We start from the raw sequence: 21,763 nt of genomic DNA on the forward strand, positions 1-21,763 counted from the left end.
CTAAAAGCGTATGTCATATAAAAACTAAAGTGATGGTCAAAGTTGTCACAGTGAAAATTAAGGTGTGCTGATTGATTCACGTTAACTCATATTGAGTAACATTACGAGTTAATGTTCCACCTTAAAAGTCACTAGCAGTCAGCCCAGTGAATTGTTATTTTTTTCTCAGCCTCCAGCTGCTTCAAGAGGCAGCATAACATCCTTTCATTTTATAGTTACAGTCTACTAATAAAACTAGAAAAAAGCGTACGGTACGGGACTGCTTGGGGGAAATGAGGCTTTTGAGCACACTTGAATATTGGTAGGAACGTCCACTCCCAGTCACTATATAACATAATTACCGTCTTGGTTTCAGTCAAGAATGAGTGCCAAAAGATTTCTGTGTTAAAGGAAAAAATGTTACTTACTATGATGCTGATGACATTTAATGGTATATGATGCATAACACCTTAAAGTATTGCGTTTAGTTGTTACCTGAATTAATGGTTTTAATTATCCTATACCTTTTACCCTACACTAATGCTTAAATTGGATGCTTGCAGACTTTTCCGTAATACTTCTAATTTTTCTTCATAAAACAAACATTGTACTTATTTAAAATTTAATTTGCAGAGCCCCCTTGTGTGAAAATAGTTTTTAATTGCCCCCATTAAAGGTAATTATTTTGCTTTGTTGAGGTGATTGAGCCCTCAGTGTTCTAATGAAGACACTCAGCCACTGTTAGTGCATTGGTTTATTTCCATTAACAAGTTCCAGAAAAGAACAACTGATGACCTCACAGGGAAACTGTTTTGTTAACTACAACTACAACCACTATAACCCATCATAGCATTTCAAATCCATGTGATAAACCATATTACATTTCTTTTCTAAACAAATGAGCTCTTATTTTTATAGTGCATGTGGTTGTGAAATGTATTTTTCATACTTCTTTCTGAAGATTAGAGCTAGACTGATAGATTAGCCAATACATCTGTGTCCATCAAATAAAAATTACAGCTCAGAAATGCATTCAATGAGTTTGAGATAATTTAGAAAGTGTCTCGATTATGTAGAGCACTCACCACAATTCTTAAAACCAACAAAACTAAGGGATCCTTATCATAAATTTCAATTTAAAAAAATATTAAATTCTTATATCAAATACTGATATTGGTTTCAGCTTCAAAAATCCAGTTATTGGTCGATTATAACTGGTCCTACTGGTCTGTCTAACATTTGCTTATGGTGTTAAAAGATTCGAGGTCCACACGCTCCACACTTCTGTCATGAAATTTATTGTGTTTGTAAATCCTTCTCTAAAATCTGTCCGAAACAGTCTTCAAAATAACGTTAACACGTTCGTACCATTTAATATCAACTCATAGCGCACACAGTGTTGCTTAGAACAGCAACTTAATATTCACATAACAAACCTTCGCAGGTAAAAGCAACCTATTACTACAAAACTATTTATTATTATTTATTAAAGACAATTTTCTGATAAAATGTAGCACAACAAAAACAATCCCCGGGTTGGAAAACTGAGAATCCAGAAAGGGAGACGTCGTACTGATTGTGATAAATGGAGTGAGCAAAATGAGGCGTGTACACTGTGCAGTGTGTACGAGAGTGCGATCAGACACACGTCGTAAAAAAGGAAAAAAAAAAAAACTACAATTTGCCAGTCATTTAATAAAACCCGAGGACTTCTCTTTGATGTCGTGTTTATAGGGATGTCCTGAAGGGACTGATGCAGAACCACATAAGTGACGGGTTGTGTGAGCTTACATCACATACACTGGCATCTTTTGTAAATATTCTTTGATGTTTGTGATTTAGGGGCTGTGGTTTGAAGGACTGAATGTTAAGTCTATGACGTACATATACCAGTTGCTAAGAAATCATTTGTGTTCTGGCTGTTAATTATAGTAGTACATCATTTTTAATGATTAAAAAATGTTTTTCTGCTCTCCCTTCTTCACGAGGAGTAGATATAATGACAATCCCAATCTAACAAAAAAAAAAAAAAATTGCAAGAGGCGATGTAGACAAGGAATCTAACTGACCCTTCAGCAGTTGTGGCATTTCAGCCTCAGCTTTTCATATCCAGCATCTTTTTTTGACAGAGTTGGTCCAGTCCAGCTCTGTCAGATAAACAGCAAGAGTACAAGACAGCTGCATGCGTATAGAAAGTATGAAGATTAGGAATGCTGCCCTGATAATGAGTCACAGTCTTATAGTTGCAAGTATTGTCCTCTCTTCACCTCCTCTCCATGAAATGACACTTGAGTGCGTTCTTGACATTGTTGGGGATGTTTCCTTCATGTTCTTATGGATATTCATCTGAGCTGGAGGAGCTGGGCAGAAGAACACACTCCTGTCTTCTGCCTCTTTTACGCCTCCTGTTTGCAATTCGTAGCCTCCTGCGGATCACATCTGGGGCAGACACACACACAGATAAACACAATATTAATTAAACTGCTTGATAAAAAAACGATGGCCTCTTGTTCCATTCACCTAAGATGATGGCTTAATTTAACATAATTTAAACTAGGATTGGTCAGAGCAGGGTTCCTGCAGGTTTAAGACACTTAGATTTAATGCTTTCAAAGACTTTTTAAGGCCACACAGAATTAGTATAAAGTATAAGAGTATAAGACCAAATTTACAATAACTAAACCTACAGGGGGTTAGGGACAATTTTGCCCAAATATTGTTACCAATTAATTTGAGATTTTACAATTCAACGCCAGAAATGAACAATTCATAAAATCCAACTCCCCTTGTCTTAGCATTTTAAAGATTTTTGAAAGATTGATTCAAGACATTTTGATACCAATTAAGGCCTCCTTATTTTTAGATTAATGAATTTAATGCCTCTGTCTCCATACAGTGTACATGGATGCTACATATGCTAACACTTTAGCTAGTAGCAGCTAGCACTAACCTTCCAGTTGTCATGCCACTGAAAAGGAAATAAAAGAAAGTGATTTGGCTAATCAGAACCTTCTGAGTTGATCTGAGCTGTGATTGGTCGGAAGCAGGAGTTCACAAAAAAGCTCACTCGTGATTGAACCCTGTTTGGTCTACCTACCTGCCACACTGTCGTAGTCCTGCTGTGGGTCGTGCCAGTAAAGACTGGGCGCGGTCCTCCAGTGTCGGTACAGGCGTGTGTGAAGTACTGACAAGGTCAGGAGAATCAGCAGGAAGCCCAGTGCCGCTGCTGCCCACACTGCCTCGTCTGTCCTTGGGGTCCTTGGGAACCCCTTATTCACAACAGTGGCTGAGGCGTCTGAGTCCTCGTTACATTCACATTGTTCACCCGCTCTGCAGCTTCCGCAGTCGCGGCTGTTGGGCTGTGGGTTCTGGTGTTGTTGTGGCCTAGGCGGAGGCTGCAGTTGGGATTTGGAAACCAAATCAAAGCCAGTCTTTTCACTCTTGTGGTGAGAGTGTGAGTGACTGTGTGTTTGCCTATGTTCCAGCTCTCTCTCTTTAACATCTACTACTTCGTTATCCTTCATCGTGCCATCTGCTGTGGTGCCTTTATTAAAGTTTGTCCCTTGAGAGATGCTCTCTTTGAGGCTTTGTTTGACAGAGTCTTTGTCTCTGTGTTTGGCTGAGTCTGTACCTTCATCTTTGGAACTGAGGGCCAGGGTATCAGGTCTGGCAGTATCGTTATGCTCCGTGTTCACACCATGTGCAAGAACGTCTAATCCAGCAGAGGGGTTTGGGTTTCTGGGGTCAGGAGGTTTAGGACTGAGCTGCTTTGCTGTTGTTTGTAGTGTTAGTCTGCTTTTCTGAGATGCAATAGCCTCACTTTTTAGTGTCGTCTTAGACATATTTGACCTCAAAGAAGTTGTGGGCCTGGGTGTTAGGCCCTGGTTTATGATTTGGATATTAGACTGGGAAGGAACTTCCTTGGGACCTGGAGGATCAGAGAGAGTCTTGTTTCCTGCTGATGGTCCAGGTGTGCTGTTGTAGTTCTGGACATCTTCTGTCCTGCTGAGGGTGGTTCTGTTGCTCTGGTGTGTTACTGCATTTTGTCTTTCGTTTTTCTCATCCTTGTTATTCTCCTGTGTTTCTCTAATGGCAGCTCTTATCTGCCTGCTTTTGCCTTCCTCTTTAATGTATTTCAAGCTTTTCTTCTTTATGTTGGACTCTGTCTCCATCGCTCCATTCAGCAGAGCAGAGATGGTCCGCTCACAGCAGCGTCTCACAGACTCCTGTGGATTTACAATAACAGCTACTTAGAGACAAAGTTAGTTTTTTATTCTGCTTTTATCGCAGCACATATGAAACTACTGATAATTAACACCATGTAAATGAACAAAATCAGCAAAGCGGTCAGTCAAGTCTCCAAACCTTCATCGTTGCTGAGTGTTTCTCTGGGTGTGTGTGTTGCTGCTGGTGCTGCTGGGCTGACCAGGTTAGCAGCAGGTTGTAGTTCCTGCTCTGGCTCACACCACCAGACGTATTTCTTGTGGATGTTGTGGTCTCCAGCCAACCGCAGACATCTGAGGAGGCCAGAGTGGACAGCTCCAGGGTGTGACCCCATGACACCAAGGCTATTGGCTGAACACAAAGCAAACAGTGAACATATCGTCCCCCTCTGTCCTCGTGTCCTAATAATGGTAACAGGGACAAAATGGCTGCTTATATTACTGCTGCTCCTCAAAGTCTGTACCACATAGGTCAATTTGTGAAAGAGTGGTAGTGAGTTACATCTTCAGTTGGGCTCAGGTGTTAAGGCTAGCAAAGCTTGTACTGTAAGGTTCAAAATATTCCAACAAGTGGACAGTAAATATAAAGCCTTCAAAGAAATCTTTACCTCCCAAATGACCATTTGTATATCAATTACTCACCCTGTGTTAATGTTGAATTCACAAAGAAAACATGGTTTTTCTTCCTCCAAGGTCAATGAAGAATCCCCCAACTTAGAAATTTGAATCAGAGTCATGAGCAAACAGGTTTAACAACAGCAAAACTATACCAAAAGAACGTTTTACAAACTCTTACACAACTCATGCTGTATCATCCAAGTCTCATTTATTCAGTTGTGTAATCAGTACTTCCCAAACTGACGACACTTTCTGACAGGAAGCTGAACTAAAAGTGAAACTTTATCTATGCTCTCTTCAGGGCCAGACTCCATTGACAAAAAGAGTAATTTTACCAAACACAGGAGCTGCTGGTCTACCCCTGCCTCAATTGGTTGGTTTGTTTGTGGTGTTGTGTGACTTTGGTGTTTTAAAAGGGTTAGTTTGGATTCATCGACATCACACATTAACACAAACTGAGTAACTAATTGAGGCAGTGGTAGACCAGCAGCTCCTGTGTTCAGGGAGCTAAAATGACTCTTTCTGTCTATGGACCCTGGCTTTGAAGAGAGCATAGATAAGTTTAGCTTTTAGCTCAGTTTGCCATCGGAAGGGCTGTGTGTTTGGGGGTGTACTGATCATATGAAAGAATAAATGAGACTTGGATTGTACTGCCTGAGTTGTGTGAGAGTTTGTGAAGGGATCTTTAAATTTGCTGTTGTTAAAACACAGCTGCATATGAATTCAATTAATCAAGAATCTTCTTTGTTTCTGGACTCTTTCACTGTGGAAGCATGCGAGAAAAACACACTTTTCTTCAAGAACTTAATGTAACACAGGGTGAGTTACTGATATACATGGTGATTTAGGGGGTTAGGTTTTCCTTTAAAAGGTAGCATTGAGATTCACCTGCCCCTTACTGCCCCTGGTGGGTTAACAAACAAAGACACGGGCTTTGTCTCACCACGTGTTCATTGAGCTGTGGATGTGACGTAATGATGTAGCCTGGCAGACAGGAGCGGGCCAGGACAGACAGAAGCAGACGCTCGTGGCGAGGAGCACAGGGATGGTAGAGCAAAACAGTGGCTCCATGCTGGAAGACACGCAAACACAAGCACACATGTGACCATCCATGTCTCCATCCTCTAGCATCACCACAGGGTCTCCACCAGAATTTATGACACAATTATGAAAGGGTGCTTATAATAATGTCAATGTTGTTCCCTCCTTGTTTGCTGATGACGTTTTTCAGATGACAATGACTCCTAAGGGAAAATGTCTGGGCTCCTCTGTGGAGAAAAACCGCTGACAATCACCAACTAATGCCTTAAACCTGCTGGGATTTCCAGTCTCTTCTGGCATTATGGTCTACAATGGCCCATTAACAAAAAATCCCTAACATGGCATTACTGCTTGTTAAATCCCTCATATTCAAGAAAATATATGCTCAGTGGCAGCCCTGCTACCAAGGGTCTAAACAAGTCTCGTGTGAGAGTTAGCAAACTTTCCTCTAAGGGTAAGTTGGGTAGATTTCAACCTTGATCCTAATTTCCTATGTTTGTTTGTTGGGGAAAAACAGTTTTTGAAATTGGTCCAGTATTAGGTGAGAGCGCGGCAGCAACTAGCCTCGAAACAGGTTGCAATGTAACCACTTGGAACACGTTTGCACCGTCATTTTACATCCAATAAAAGTGCTTTTTTTTGCCACTGACATGCTCAGATTGTTATTCTGTCCATTGCTATAAGTGCCTGACAACACTGTGGAAACAATCCCTACGGACATACGCTTTATTATTAATGAGTAAGAGCCTTTTTGTTTAATCAGCCCTGAAATTATAATCGCTGAACCCACCAGGCAGTAATTTTAATGTAGAGCAGCATATTTTCACATCTGACTGGGTGAATGAAGGGTTTAATTCGATCAAACCAGAGTTGTAAAATGTTCCAACAGTGGAAAGACAAACCAAGTTGTTTTTCATGAGTTTAATTTAGTTTCTATCTTCTCTGAAACCACAATGATAAAATGACTATTCATTTGAACAGTGTAAACATGCTCTGAATGGTCACATCACAGCCTGTTTTGCTGCCACAGGCTGCTGCCTCTCTCTCAATACTGGACCAATATAAAAAAATGTTGTTTTGATATTTTAAAAAAACATGGGACAATAGAGTCCAGGCTGAAAATACCAGACTTAACTTTTAAGATGCAAGGAAACAATACACTGATTGTGTCTTAACTCCACAGTTTGGTGCATTTCCAGCTAAAACTGATTTCTAGATTGGGAAATAATAAACAAGGACAAACTGGTAACTCAGAGGAATTTGTTTGCCCAACAGCAAATCTCTGAACCCCATTTGTTAAAACTATGGCATCTTAAAAAGATAAATACGTGAACGTGCAAGATAGCACAATACCATGTTGACTCTTGACTGTCTTGTCACTTCAAATGGACTAACTAGAGATACTACAAAAACTAACAGTCTCTTCATTGATGTCCCAAACACACGTCAGTCCATTTGCTGTGATTATCAGATTTAAGATTGGAGACCGGAGACAGAACACCAAAACATGTTTGATGTTGCAACTTACGTGCAGGTTATTGAGCCACCGTTGAGGAGGACAGTACAAGTACTCTCCACTCTCTGCCCCTACTGGTCTGTAAGCTCCACTATAACACACACACACAAATACAGACACACATGCATGACAAAATTACAAACGTTGATAACTTTATTGCAGTTGCAAAGTACAGAAACCAAGTAAAATCAAGACACTGTTGTAAGTGTTTGTGACTAAAGGTGTCCATATTAATATGTGTGCATGTGTCACCTCTTGAGAGCGTTTATCTTACACGTCTGCCCAAACACACAGCCTTACCTGTTGGGAATTGTGTGGTTGTAGGAAATAGATTTGTCCATGCACACCTGCTTGGCTGGCTGCAGTAAAAAGAAATCAGTTCATATGAGACTTTATCGTCTCATCTCTAGGTTAACTATAAACACACAGTCATGAGTCACCCAAGAAGAACAATGAGTAGGCAACATTTCAGTTTACACCTATTTGTTGTTGACAACGATACCATAACAAGACATTTAGGTTACCTCAAACTAAGGCTTCAACAATATATATTTTTTGAAAAGTTGATACCAGGGCAAAGCTTTTGGTTAATTTCATGCATTATTTGTGATCTTTGAACTACTGACTGTTATTCCATTGCGCTTTGATTTCAGAAAATAGCCACTAAGGGTCAAAGGTTTGGAAAGACGTCTCAAATAAAGTGCTTGATAAAGTGTTTACTCACCGCAGGATCATACACTGTGTCAATACTGGGAAGTCTCTGCAGATAAGAGGGACAAATCACCAGGTAGGTGTAATGGCTGACTTACACTACAGGCAGTGCCAGATGTACATGTACAGGATTTACCAAAACAATTACTAGTTTCCCACGATTGTAGAAACTTCCTGGCACAGAGTAAACACACCCCACCCATCTGTGACAATGAGGCTTTGGAGATTATGCAGGCACATATGATGACAATAATGATGATGATGAGGGTGGTTGTATCCATAGTTACCTGTGCAGACTCTGGCCAGGTGGACCCTGGACAGTCCCAATACGCAGCGTCCACAGGCAGGTCCCTATCCAAAGACAGCTATCACACACAGACACAATAATTTAGAGCATTTTAACGCCTACAGTCACTGAACATAAATATTTTGTATTCAAACCACTAGGTGACACGCGCACACCAACAGACTTAACAGGATAAGTTACCTTTCCGTTGTCACATCCGGGCCCCGGAGACTCGGAGACACCGCACCGACCCAAACTGACCCACAGCGCGGCCAGCACAGTCACTGTCAGCGGCGGGGACGTCGTTTGGCTCAGCATGGTCACTCAAGTGGAACCAGACGCACATTTAGACACTAGTTGTCATGGCTTCCCTTCGGTCCTCTACCTACAGAGCGGCTGACGAAGAACTGACCTGTCATTATCCCGAAACACGAATTATCTTTGGCGGAGAGAAACTACCGAGGGAGGCTCGGTTAGTCAACGCGATATGAAACAACACAAAATGCTGTGTACTTCCATGTTACTTCACTAGTTTGATACCAAACATCAAGTTACTCATGTTATTGAAAGATTTGTTTTCCTTTTAAATTTCAAAATATAATCGTTGTATCAACTTCATTGGCTATATTACTATCTTAAATTTCTATTTTCTACACCTAATGAGTCAGTCAAGTATTTTATACGATATTTTTTAGTCATGCGCGGGCTAGTTTTTGTTCTTTTTATCTTTTCTATTGAAATTTTAATGTCGTGACTTTTATTTTGGGAATAAAATCCCATATCCGGAAATGCGCTGACTCTCTTCCGGGATAGCTTTACTCAGTTGTTCAACTACGGAAGCTGGAAAGGAACATAAAAATCGAAGTAAGATACTATACTGCGGTTTAAACTCTGAATTTCCTCTGGGAGGCGACACAGCAGAATAATACAACTTGATTTAACTCAGTGTTCACTTTATCTCTCGTAGTTGGTGCATGGTTACAGAGGTAAAAACGTTTTTGTTAAAGACAGAGTTTAAATAATAAGTTTTGCTTCTCCAAATACTGTTCAGGTTCAGGTTCAGGTTACTTTACCCAAGGGTAAACTAGTTTCGCAATCGAGAGTCAAAACATCCATCACAGTTTGAACAATCAAAACAAAGCATAAAACATAGAATACAAGAAAGAAATCGACAGAAAAGTGTGTTTTCAAAGAATGTACTAATACAGCCATTGAAAAATTCTTAAAATTGTTTATTAAAGGAGATATTTACTCCAGGGGTTCCTAGCTCCAGATAATCATGTGTACATGCTGATATTTACACATTTTATCAGGTTCATTTACCATTCACCAATGTGACTTGTTGATTGTGTCAAAATTAGGCCTTTATGGCCTTCATTTATATTGTTTTTTTTTTTTTTAATGTGTCATTGGGATTGACTCTTTTCTATGCTATAGTAGGTTCACCCACAAATGACACCTGCATTCATGAACTGCAATTAGAATTTTTTTTTTTATAAGTACCCACTTAGCCTAGTTTATAGGATACAATCTTGTTTATTTTAATGTAATTTTTGCTCTGTGACATTGTGGAGGCCTTGATGCATTTATTATCAAGATTCCTCTTTGTGTATTGATGCTTATTCTTGATGTAAACATACCCCTATAGGTTAATTTTTTAATGTACCTTCAAGATTTGGATATGTATGTTTTTAGAGAAGTTAACTATAAGGACTAATGCGTTTATTCTCAAGCCCGTACCTAGCTAATGTAAACTTTTTGGGGTATCTTTAAGATTGTCAGCAAGCAGTTTTCAATTTTACTTCTCTATTCCTGTTTTTCTATGTATAATGTTAATTGTCAACTAATTGGTGTTGGGTATTTGGCCTTTTCACTGCACATGGGTATTGTGACTTATTGCAAACTCACAGCCACTCCTACTTAAGATGGCTTGAAACCTTGCAGCATTAAAATCATTATTTTTGCATGTTAGATAGCAGGAGTCTTCTCTGCAAGCTTTATGCTTCTGAGCTGCTAAAATAAACCAAGTTTATTTTTATATTATATTATATATTTATATTATATTATATTATATTATATTATATATATATATATATATATATATATATATATATATATATATATATATATATATATATATATATTATGTTTTGCAAATTAGTGTGTGCTATTTTTTTTATTATTTTTTTTTTATTTTCGCAATTGGTATCGACCTGTTAAGCATAACAAAACTTTACCCTCTGGACTCTGTAACCATGCAGACATTGCAGGTCGGCTGTCCTGTCACTACTGGTAGTGACGCCACTGAAACAGGCATTACCTGTTGGCAAGATAAACCAGCCATTCCAGCTACGCAAGGCACACAAGTCAGATATAACAGCCACAATAATACTGGCTGTAAAACGTTGTTGCTTTCAAAATAAAAGCAGACTGTATAAAAACAGTCTATAAAACAAATGCGTAGAATCTCTCACCTGTTTTGTCACAAAGAACAGACATTATTGGTTAAAATGACCCAATTGGCACATTAAATACATGGTAGGGACATTGTTTTTTTCTTTCAAAGTGGGTTTTATTTTGAAATGTGTGAAGGGAAGTCTTTACATTTGGATCTCTTGACACCTCTCCTGTTTCTCCACCCTTTGAACACTTAAGCTCCACACACACAAACACACACCTTTTTATAAAAGTGCACAGGTGGGTCTGTCAGAGGAGACGTGGGTCCCTGGACAGAGGAGAAGTCTGGACCTAAATGGAGTCCACCCTCTCCAAAGGTTTGTTGCCTTTTTGATCATGATATGTTTATCCCTCTGCTGAGTTTTTCAAGTTTGATGAGTGTGAGCTTAATGATATTTTAGATATGGTCTCTTTATTTGACTCAACAGACAACAATATTTTCAGGAAGAAAGAAATAGATCCATTTATTTTCTGTTTTATAGAAGTGTTTCTATGACCAGTGTAGCCTGTTGACACAAAACAAAGACTTTGTCTTGTTTCCTTTTACTGTTGAGGGTGTGGTACCTTTCTGAAATGTTGTAAAAAGCAGTTTGTTGGTTTATGGCAAAGGGTACCGATAGTAATCAACCTGCAGGCACAGTTTCACTGATTTAGCACAATGTTTGATTTTTTTATCCTCTATATTTTAACCCAGCTGTCCATTTAAGGAAGTGGGACAATAAGGAAGTGCAGCAGGATAGTCAAAATAGGTTGCTACAGCAATTGATCCTCCATAATGTTTGTACATACTGTCAGCTCATCAGCTGATTGTTTTATGATTCTGAATAGAAATAAAAGAGAAATGAGAGTAACTGGTGTCTGTCTCTAATCCTGTCTTTCTGTAACTGTGTAGCTCCTGGTGGAGCGGGCGCTGCAGGTGTACAGCAGCCAGCGACCGTCCATCCCGGTGGTTTGCAGCCTCTTACTGAGGTGGCAGAGCCTGCAGACATGGGCAAGGTAGAGGGAACCAAGGGTCAACCCGGACAACCTTTAGGAGCAGGAGATGGACAGGTGAGCAAGAGAGGCATTTGGAAAGCACAGAACAATCATTTGAATAAAAGGTGCATGTATGCATTACAATTTAATTCAATAAAGACAGTGACTATGCACAGGCACGGTGATTACACAGCCTGGCCATAGAGACTGGCAGACCTGGCTCCTAGAGAGGACAGACTGTGTCAGCTTTGTCCTCAGAGACAGGTGGAGACAGAGCTACATCTCCTGCTACAGTATAGCACATATGAAGACATCAGAACAAAGTGCTTTACAAAAATTAAATGTAAACTCCAAGATTTTAATTCACTCTCTGACCAGACTAAAATGCATCATTTTCTTGGAGAAAATAGAGTCAGATGCAGCAAGATATGCCAGTGCATGTCACAGCTTAAGAGACAGCCAACACAACAACACAGATCACAGTCTGCCTTTTTTACTTACTCCTTCACTTAATGAGTTTATTTTTTCTTTAAATGTATATCTATGATTTTGTAACTCACTGTCTTAAATTGTAATGATGCTTTGGCAACACTTTATGTCTCTTTTATTGATTATTTTTAAATTAAGAAAAATAATAAATAAAAAATGATACATATAAAATGCACCTACAGCTGCTAAATGTTTAATTGCATTGTTTGTCAGCTCTGTTTATGTGTTGTTATCCACTAGTCTGAACTCTAAAGACTGCTGAGGGCACGGTAGATGATCTCTGCCTTCTCTTTTTGTCTGTCACCAGGAGCTGTACTCATTTGACAGCTCTCTGTCCTCCTCGGACAGCGAGGATGAGGGTCTCGGCAAAAAAGACAAAAAGAAGAAGAAGGAGCTGAAGAAGAAAAAGAAGAAGAAGGTGTGTGCCTCAAAAAGCTTATCTTCACCACTAACTAAGCTTTATTCACTATTAAATGCCTTTGCCATTCTTGGATATTCTTTTGGAAACTGTTCGTAAAGTACCATTGGTAATAGTTGGACAGACTCTATTGGGAATTGTTCATGTCCAATAAAACAAAATCATGTCACTACACAACAACCAGTCGCTCCTGTGGCTTCTTGAGGGTGTTGCCTTGGCTGGAAGCTACACACGTGAGGCATAAAGAAGTGGGCTGTGCCTAACAACAGCCAGTCAAACAGGAGAGAACCAGGGTTGGAATTAATTTGTTCATGATGCAGATCAGCTGTCACTTTTGCATTGGTTTGCTCACGGCATAGCTGGAATGGGTGTGTGTGTGTGTGTGTGTGTGTGTGTGTGTGTGTGTGTGTGTGTGTGTGTGTGTGTGTGTGTGTGTGTGTGTTCCTTTTTGGTGAAATGCTTGTGCAATTTCTTTTGTGTGTTGCTGAGTGCTTGAAGAGCCCCTCCCTTCTGCTGCCAGCTTTGCCGCCTTCTCTCAGAGGCTGTGACAAAGCTGCGCTCCGGTGTGTTTGTAGTGACTCATTCATTTAGACTCTCATTTATCACTTTCACCAACAAAGGGAGGTATAAATAAACCTGTTCAGTGTGCACACAGAGTTGAGCAATAACTTCTCTGCTTCTTTCCCGACAGGATTCCAGTTCATCCTCATCATCATCTTCATCCTCCTCTTCCTCTTCTTCCTCCTCATCCTCCTCTTCTTCCTCCAGTAGCTCCTCAGAGAGTGACAGTGAGGTAAGTTGTGGTTTAGGTGCTGCTCAAGAATCACACAGGTATACAGAGTAAATATTGCTTACATGCAGCTGCTGTCTTGCTCTAACATGTCACACACTGGTTGCTGTCATCAGAGCTCTGCTTGAGACTCGCTCATGACGAGGGAAATGTTTTGTTTGCATTGATTTGCAAGGTGCAAGGTGCTTAATGCACAGCTCCCAGTGTTCTTTCAGTAGAACATATTTCCTTTAGAGGTGTTAAAGAGACTGCAGAAGTGATGGTTTAACAGTGCAGTTTTGTTTATGTAAATCCTTCCTGCAGCACTGCTAAATTAAGTCCTTGGCCATGAGCACAAACAATTTCACATCAGCTCACAAGGGATTGATAGTCTCTTCTAACTATGCCACTGCCTCAGGTGAGGATGTTGTCAAAGCTTACAATAGAGTTTATCAAGAGGATGTTTGGGGTGGAATGGCTGTCAAATTGACTGTATTTAGAAATCTGAAAATCAGCGCATCAACACATCAAGCTTCCCCAGGCCTGATTTGTCAACAGTTTCAGCTTTTGAAATAACTCAAACCCAAGATTACCCAATGAGGTATTTTCCCTTTTTGTCTAGTTTAGTAACATTTTTCTTCAAGTGACTGCAAACACATGATGGTGTGATGTCTTGCTCAGGCCATCGTGTTCTAAGGGCGTGGGTGGAAGATCAGGAGACTCAGGAAAAGAAGTAGCCCAGCTCATGCAAGCTTTTGAAAAACAAGAGACAGAAACTGAATTAACATTCACACTACTGGTCGGACTGACCGGTTAAAAGCATCACAGAACTAAAACCAGAGCAGCAGAGCAACAGAAAAGCAAGAGTACACAGCAATGGAATGCATTTCACCCTGGGCTGTGGGTGGAGGCTCTAATGTCCTGGATCTGATAGCAGGCGGTATCTGACAGGAGAGGAACACACCCGTCGACAATTTGTGAAACACCTTCTGTATCTACTGCAACAAGTTGTGACACTACAGTCATATGTGAACTATGTATCTCTGCTGGAGATGTAAACATCCCAAGCATCATAGATGTGTGGGTGTGTGTGCAGGCTTACATGTATGCTAACTCAGCAGTAGTACTACGTTAATGCATCCAGTCTGTGTGCAATGATAGCCATAATATGTACAATCGGTGCATTTTATCATTCATGTGTTTGTTTTGGCTACATGTGTACAGTAGGTGTGGATGTTTCTTATCTATCTGTATTGACGGCAGAGAATTCTTAATATATAACTAGCAGGTGACACCCAACCCTGATTCTGGTGGCTTTATCTTTATATACATATTTGCAAGTGCAACACTCACCTTGCAGACAAGCCTCATACAGGAGCTCACATTCAGCAGAAGTTTTAAGAAATCTAAAAAACATTACAACAAAAGGTGATTTTGAAAAAAATCAAAATGCTCTTGCAGGATGACAAGAAGAAGAAGAAGAAGAAAAAGGAGAAGGAGAAGGACAAGGACAAGAAGAAAGAGTACATACATGACAGTGTTACCATACTTGGTGAGTGGGGCACAGCATTTCTCATTTGCGTTGTGAAACTGGTTATTGCTTTTAAATGGTTTTACATATCATGTCTCATGAGGGCAGCGCATTTAAGGCTCTGTGCATATTGTTCGCATGCACGCTTGTATTCCAAAAATGTGAAAACGCATTTCTAATGTTCTTTGCAATAAGTTCATTTGATCTTGTCTGCTACTATTTTATCTTAAATATTATTTTCTTACCTCTCCGTAGATTACTCTGATATTATATTTTTTGACGCAAATGTGTGTCTGTTGTTTGTGATACATTTGTTCTTCACAAAGAGATGCAGAAGCTTATTCTATACTGTAGCTTTGACATTGTAGTGTAGAGGTTAAGCTTCTTGAGCATGCAGGTAGATGATGTCTTGCTTCAGGGTGCCTTCACTAGAATTGAGTTCAAACTTCCAGCTTGTTCAGAGCGTCCAGTCATAGCGCTGTCCCCCAAACCACCCTGGGACATATTTTGGTCATAATGGAATAACAGTTTTAGTTCACAGTGACACAATAGAGATTAAGACACCAGTTTGGTTGTCAGTCAGACTTTGACACGCACATTCTGATCAGTTCCTGTTTTTGCAAATAAAGTTGGCAGGATCACATCACAACTGTGCGATTGTCTTAAATTCCCTTTTTACTCTGCAGCAGTGATGATATGTGATCTGCATCAACTATTTGATTACAGAAATGTCACACGACTGTTTTTTAGTTTTCAAACATTAAGACATGCTTTACATTTTGATGTCTTTAATGCGTACAGGTCCCGATGGCGAGATGGAACTGCAGCCAGACGAAGGTCTGAAGATGAGCATGGTGAGGGAGGAATCAAACAAGCTTTCATTTTAAAACATGGTGTTTGCTGTTAAACGTGCCATTACAGAATGTCTGTCCTTTTTTTGCTTCAGGAATATGACTCATCAGATGAGGAGAATGACAAGAAGAAAGATAAAAAGAAGAAGGACAAGAAGAAGAAGAAAAAGAAAAAGAAGAAGAAGGTATGTGTGAATTTCCAATTTTCAAGTAATGAAAACAATGAAACATTAGTAGGTGAATTATGCCTTTAACCTTTATGTTACTGAATATCTATGGTACTTCCTCTGTTCCAGGATTCATCCTCTTCCTCATCTGACAGTTCATCCTCTGACAGTGAGGATGAAAAAAAGAAGAAGAAGAAGAAGAAGAAGAAGAAGAAAAAGAAGAAGGTATGATTCATTTGATACTAAACTGTTGCAATATTGGGAATATACTGTGTGTTAACTGTCTGTTCGACCTCTTTGTAAATCAGATGATCAAAACGGATGTGCTAATTGTTTTGCTCTTCCTCTAAAGGACTCCAGCTCCTCTTCCTCAGACAGCTCTTCATCATCTTCCTCGGACAGTGACAGTGATGATGACAAGAAGAAGAAAAAGAAAAAGGACAAGAAGAAGAAGAAGAAGAAGAAGAAGGACAAGAAAAAGGTAAAACGACACGGACGTTTTTTCTTTTCTGCTGAAAAGAGTCTCTTGTGTCATCGCATTTGAAGTGCCACCATTATTTACTGTGTAAATTAAGTACAGTGATACATTTATAATTTATCACGCAATCGTGTGTGTTTTCTTGACAGTGACAAAATTGTGTAATACATGACTCATGTTGCTGAATAAATAACAATGTTTCACACATTGCATGAATGGCAAACTGATTATCTATAGAGATTAAAATGTGTTTTTTGTTCTATTTGCACAGGATTCCAGCTCTTTATCTTCATCCTCGTCTTCATCTTCTGACAGTGATAAAGACAAGAAGAAAAAGAAGAAGAAGGACAAGAAAAAGAAGAAGAAGAAGGATAAGAAAAAGGTCAGAGGCAAAGCTGCTCATCAGTGCATTTCATTCGTTGTAGAAATGTCACATTTTCCACGTTTTGTTTTTTGCATACATTCTTACATTATGCATAGAGTACGAACAGTATCTCCACTTCTTAATGCAAAACTGTAGACTAGTGTGTGCTCATGTTGTAATAAAGATTCCCCCACAGTGCACACACCTTCTGAAGAAATGAGCAGTAGTGCCTGTACCTGTCAGGGCCTGTAAGGGAATGGTATGAGAAGATGCATAGCAGTTACTAACCGCAGTGCCTCAACACCTCACTTCATGTTGTATTCCACTGCAGAGACAATGAGTGGATTTGTGGATCTGTTTATGATCTGTGAACCAGTGTATGCTACTGTACACATTTACGTATCTACAGAACAGTGTGTAGATTTGTTGGGGAAACACAAGGTGCAGTACAGACAGGTAGTATAACTGTGTTTGTGCTTTTCCACAGGATGAAGAGCAGAGTGAATCCTGCAGTGCTGAGGCTCTTTCAGCAGCTGGTGAGTGTTTCCACTTTTTAGTGATTGAAGAAAACAAAATAACTAATAGAAATCCCAATGGTCATTGCAACCAAACCTGTTCACAAGATTGATGTAGTGTTGCTGAACTCTTCTGCAGATGGTGAGACTGCAGGACCATGTGCAGATGGAGATAAAAACACAGATGCAGCTGCTGACAAGGTGAAACACTCACATGAGTGCATGCCACACATACTATATGCACAAATGCACTGCAAATCATTGCTTTCTTTTGTCATGACAGGTCAAGAAAGAGCTGAAAGCAACAGAAGAAGACAAAGTGTCCTCTTCATTGGCAGGTACGTGTGTGTGCTGCTCAGGCTCGCAAACAAGTCAAGCATCGGTTGGAGGCTTGGAGAAAGTGTTTGGTTGTAATGATGCTTCCTGTCCAGCAGGGGGAGCAAAGGCATTCCCTGATGGTATGGAGGAAGGCCACTTGAGTGATGATGAGGGAGAAGGAGAGGACGAGAAGGATAAGAAGAAGAAGAAGAAGTTGAAGAAGAAGAAGAAGAAGGTGATTCTGCAATGTGAAAAATGCGTTCATATATGCCGATTTTTCTGTTTTTTATTTTAATTTAATTGAACAGATACAGAAGTGTTTCTGCGTGCAGACTGGGTGAACTGAAAACTTCAAATTGTCCATAAGTGTGAAAACGAGTGTGTTCTTCTGATGCAATTATAATGTTTGTTTTAATATTTGCATATGATTTGATCCACAGGACTCCTGCAGCTCCTCCTCTTCTTCATCTGATAGCTCCTCCTCAGACAGCGAAGATGATGATAAGAAAAAGAAGAAGAAGAAGAAAAAGAAGAAGAAGAAGAAGAAGAAGAAGAAGGTGAAGTAGAACAAGGACACGATTTGTGTCTACAACACTAATGTGTATTTCATTTTCCGTATCTGTGCTGTTTAATGTTATTAAATCATCCTTACCTTTCTGTGCATCTTTACAGGATTCCAGCTCTTCCTCCTCCTCATCTTCATCTTCTGATAGTGAAGATGATAAGAAGAAGAAGAAGAAGAAGAAGAAGAAGAAGAAGAAGGATGAGGTTCGTGTCCACGACACTTCTTTATATCACATTTTTTGTACTTGTGCTGGCTGTTTTTATATCATCCTCGCCTTTCTCCTTGTCTTTACAGGATTCCAGCTCTTCATCCTCTTCTTCATCATCTGATAGTGATGATGACAAGAAGAAGAAAAAGAAGAAAAAGAAGAAGACAAAGAAGAAGAAGGATAAGGTTTGTGTCTACAACACTTCTGTAAATTACATTTTTTACACTTGTGCTGGTTGTTATTATATCACCCTCGCATTTCTCTGTCTCTTTACAGGATTCCAGCTCTTCATCCTCTTCTTCATCGTCTGATAGTGATGATGACAAGAAGAAGAAGAAGAAGAAGAAAAAGAAAGATAAGAAGAAGAAAAAGAAGAAGGATAAGGTTCATGCCTACAACACTTCTATATATTACATTTTTTTGCACTTGTGCTGGTTGTTATCATCCTCACCTTTCTCTGTCTTGACAGGATTCAAGCTCTTCCTCTTCTTCATCCTCTGATAGTGAAGAGGATAAGAAGAAGAAAAAGAAAAAGAAGAAGAAGAAGGTAAAGCATGTGCATAAAATGTTTTCATGTTCGTTGTTCTTGGTTATTAACAGATTAATGTCACACTCCTGATGCTCATGAACAGTCTCATGAATGAGTATTAAAGATACATTTCTGTGACTGATATCTTTTTCTAGAAGGACAGCTCTTCTGATGATAGCTCTTCTTCCTCCTCCTCATCCTCCTCTTCTTCTGATAGTGATGATGACAAGGTGAGATGACACACATACACACAGTGAATTATTCATCTGTTCCAGAGTTTACAAAGTTAAAAGAGATAAACAGCAGCACAGTTATTCATGAGGACGTGTCTTTCTTTTCTACTGTAGAAGAAGAAGAAGAAAAAGAAAGATAAGAAAAAGAAGAAGAAGAAGGATAAGAAGAAGAAGAAGGTAAGAACGTGTCATCCTTTGTTTTACATTCTAGGTTTTTGGTTGATTACATGATGGCAACTCTTTATATGTGACATTTCCTTAAGAAAAAAAACACATTATTGATGATCTTTGGTCAGGGGGAGAAAGATAACCACGTCAGCGTGTGCGCGGTGGTGTTATGATGTCATGACCCAACACTTTCTGCTTGTTCAAACTCAAAACAGACGGAAACATCACCGCAGTGTCATTACCACCCTACGTATGAAATGTCATGTGTGTTATCATCGTTTCTTTTTCTGTCCAGGATTCTTCTTCTGACTCCTCCAGCCATTCTTCTAGTGATGATGATAAGAAGAAAAAGAAGAAGAAAAAGGATAAAAAGAAGAAGAAAAAGAAAGACAAGAAGAAGGTAAAGCGATGTGATTGTGTTGTGTTGGTCAGTGCAGCCTCCTGCTTGATATATTTGTATATTAAGATGGGAAATGAAATAAAATAAAAATAAATAACACAATAACCTATTGACATGCATCCAGGACTCAGATTCTTCTAGCAGTGATGACGACAAGAAGAAGAAAAAGAAGAAGGACAAAAAGAAGGTAATGTAGCGTGTAATAAACACATTTCAGCTCATTTAGCTGTTTTATAAAAGATAAATAGAGTGTTCAATGCTTTTTTATTTGCGCAGGACTCAAGCTCCAGTTCATCAAGTTCATCTGGTAGCTGCAGTGGCAGCGACAAGGAAAATAAAAAGGACAAGGACAAGAAGAAGAAAAAGGTAAAGTATTCATGGGTTAGAAATATCATCAGATTTTGTCTAATGTGCAGATGAAATGATTTTTTTTTCCTGCTTGGCCTTCAGAGTTCGGGCACAGATGGAAGTGACACTGACAAGAAGAAAAAGATTGTAAGTTTGCTTTTATTATGAACCATGTAAAAAATATTATGGCTGATTGTGAGCTGGAAGTCAGCTGGTTTTTCCTTCAGCTATTAAAACTGTCACCATAATCTTTCCTCATAGTCTATTCACCATTTGTACGTTAAGCCTGATTTTCCATTTACATTACCCTTTATAATGTGGTGCTGGTTTCATCCCAGGACACCCTTGATGCTGAGCAAAGCACTAAGCCAAAAACAGAAGTTTCAGGCTCAGGTGGCAGCACCCTATCAGCTCCCAGTGGCAGCAGCTTTAAGCACAGTGGTGCTTCTGCCGGTCCTACTGCCGGTCCTACTGTCGGTCCTACTGTCATCTCCTACGTGTCACTCCCATCCAAGCCGACAGTGAGTACAGATCCTCTGAATCCTTCAGCTTTCTCCAAGCCTTCTGTCTCCAGCACTTCACTGAGCATGGGCGACAGGGTCACCATCCGCAGACCTCCCAGCCCCATGGAGTCTCTGATGGGGAGCCCAAGGAGGTATGGAGACGTAGGGGCCCGTACCACTAGCCACCTGAGTGCTAGTGACCTACTGAAAGGCCCCAAGCCTTACCAATGATGAGATGTCACAGACCAAACTAGATGTTACGTTTTGTTTTTTTTAAATGCGTGACTTACATGACACTGGTTGATGTTGAATGGGATGATGAGGTGTTGGTTCACAATCATAGAGAATAATTCAGAATCCTTCCAGAATCGTTTTGCAGAATAAAACAATATGATTTTATTTGTGTGTTTTGTGTCTACTTCTTATGCTGCCTTCAGGTGCTCCTACATCTCACGTTCTTTGGGTACAGAGCAAGAATTAACATAAAGGTCATGTTAGCTGTTTGGTTGCTTTGGATGCAGACATATTGGGCTGGGGCATGTAAATGAAAAGGGAAATGAGAACCAAGCCTCTATCAGATGTTATACTAAAAGATTACAGTCTGCAAAGGACAGGGTAAATATTTATACCAGGGAAATACTAACTGGAAACACTGTACTTCAGTGTAAATGGGGCGAACAAGGTTTATTTGACAGCCTGCACACTTTAATAAGGGCTTTTCTCACACATTTTCAATACTTTGAGTCATTAGCTGTGTACTATCACTTTAAAGTAACACCCACCAGTAATGGCATGACATATAAGCTGTTCTAGGTTCTGTAACATTGGTTTTTCATTGTTGGATATCACAACCAGTGGTGGAAAGTATGAGTAAATTTACTGAAGTACTGCACTTGTTGAATATTAGTGCTTGGTGCTTGTTAACTTAAGTGTTTCCCTAATCTGCTACTTTAAACTTCCACTGCACCACATTTCAGAGAGTGATATTGTACTTTTTCCTCCATTAAATGTGTCTTCTTGCTTGAGTTACTTTGGAGATTAACATTTTGCATAGTGCAAACACTGCAGATTATTTTATTAAAATGCTATTTACTTGTTAATGT

General features: G+C 39.6%; 2 protein-coding genes across 8 annotated transcripts; one reads left to right on the forward strand and one right to left on the reverse strand.

Annotated features, from left to right (window-relative positions):
* Positions 1 to 715: 715 nt before the first annotated feature.
* On the reverse strand, positions 716 to 8,920 carry tp53i13 (tumor protein p53 inducible protein 13). Of its 2 annotated transcripts, none has more exons than XM_033632303.2 (9): positions 8,576 to 8,920; positions 8,376 to 8,453; positions 8,102 to 8,137; positions 7,678 to 7,736; positions 7,390 to 7,468; positions 5,767 to 5,892; positions 4,345 to 4,554; positions 3,077 to 4,205; positions 716 to 2,418 (listed from the first exon to the last, which is right to left on the reverse strand). In XM_033632303.2, the coding sequence occupies exons 1-9, from the start codon at positions 8,690 to 8,692 to the stop codon at positions 2,312 to 2,314; spliced, it is 1,941 nt and encodes a 646-aa protein (XP_033488194.1). In that variant the 5' UTR covers positions 8,693 to 8,920; the 3' UTR covers positions 716 to 2,311. The 2 variants fall into 2 exon arrangements, with proteins under 2 accessions (XP_033488194.1, XP_033488193.1); XM_033632302.2 differs by having other exon boundaries at positions 5,764 to 5,892.
* Positions 8,921 to 10,989: 2,069 nt separating this feature from the next.
* Positions 10,990 to 21,059, forward strand: LOC117260252 (uncharacterized). Of its 6 annotated transcripts, none has more exons than XM_078167287.1 (26): positions 10,990 to 11,148; positions 11,724 to 11,881; positions 12,603 to 12,713; positions 13,405 to 13,506; positions 14,944 to 15,034; positions 15,815 to 15,867; positions 15,960 to 16,049; positions 16,161 to 16,256; positions 16,384 to 16,512; positions 16,781 to 16,891; positions 17,361 to 17,409; positions 17,528 to 17,589; positions 17,672 to 17,726; positions 17,820 to 17,941; positions 18,147 to 18,263; positions 18,379 to 18,474; positions 18,566 to 18,664; positions 18,756 to 18,863; positions 18,949 to 19,026; positions 19,164 to 19,238; positions 19,356 to 19,418; positions 19,705 to 19,809; positions 19,934 to 19,996; positions 20,086 to 20,175; positions 20,260 to 20,304; positions 20,496 to 21,059. In XM_078167287.1, exons 1-26 carry the CDS (start codon positions 11,127 to 11,129, stop codon positions 20,889 to 20,891), a joined length of 2,586 nt encoding a protein of 861 aa, XP_078023413.1. In that variant the 5' UTR covers positions 10,990 to 11,126; the 3' UTR covers positions 20,892 to 21,059. The 6 variants fall into 6 exon arrangements, with proteins under 6 accessions (XP_078023413.1, XP_078023418.1, XP_078023415.1 ...); XM_078167292.1 differs by having other exon boundaries at positions 19,705 to 19,767; positions 19,961 to 19,996; XM_078167289.1 differs by having other exon boundaries at positions 19,356 to 19,413; positions 19,703 to 19,809.
* Positions 21,060 to 21,763: the final 704 nt, after the last annotated feature.

The sequence above is a fragment of the Epinephelus lanceolatus genome, chromosome 4 (assembly GCF_041903045.1).
Source record: "Epinephelus lanceolatus isolate andai-2023 chromosome 4, ASM4190304v1, whole genome shotgun sequence".
Classification (NCBI taxonomy): domain Eukaryota; kingdom Metazoa; phylum Chordata; class Actinopteri; order Perciformes; family Serranidae; genus Epinephelus; species Epinephelus lanceolatus.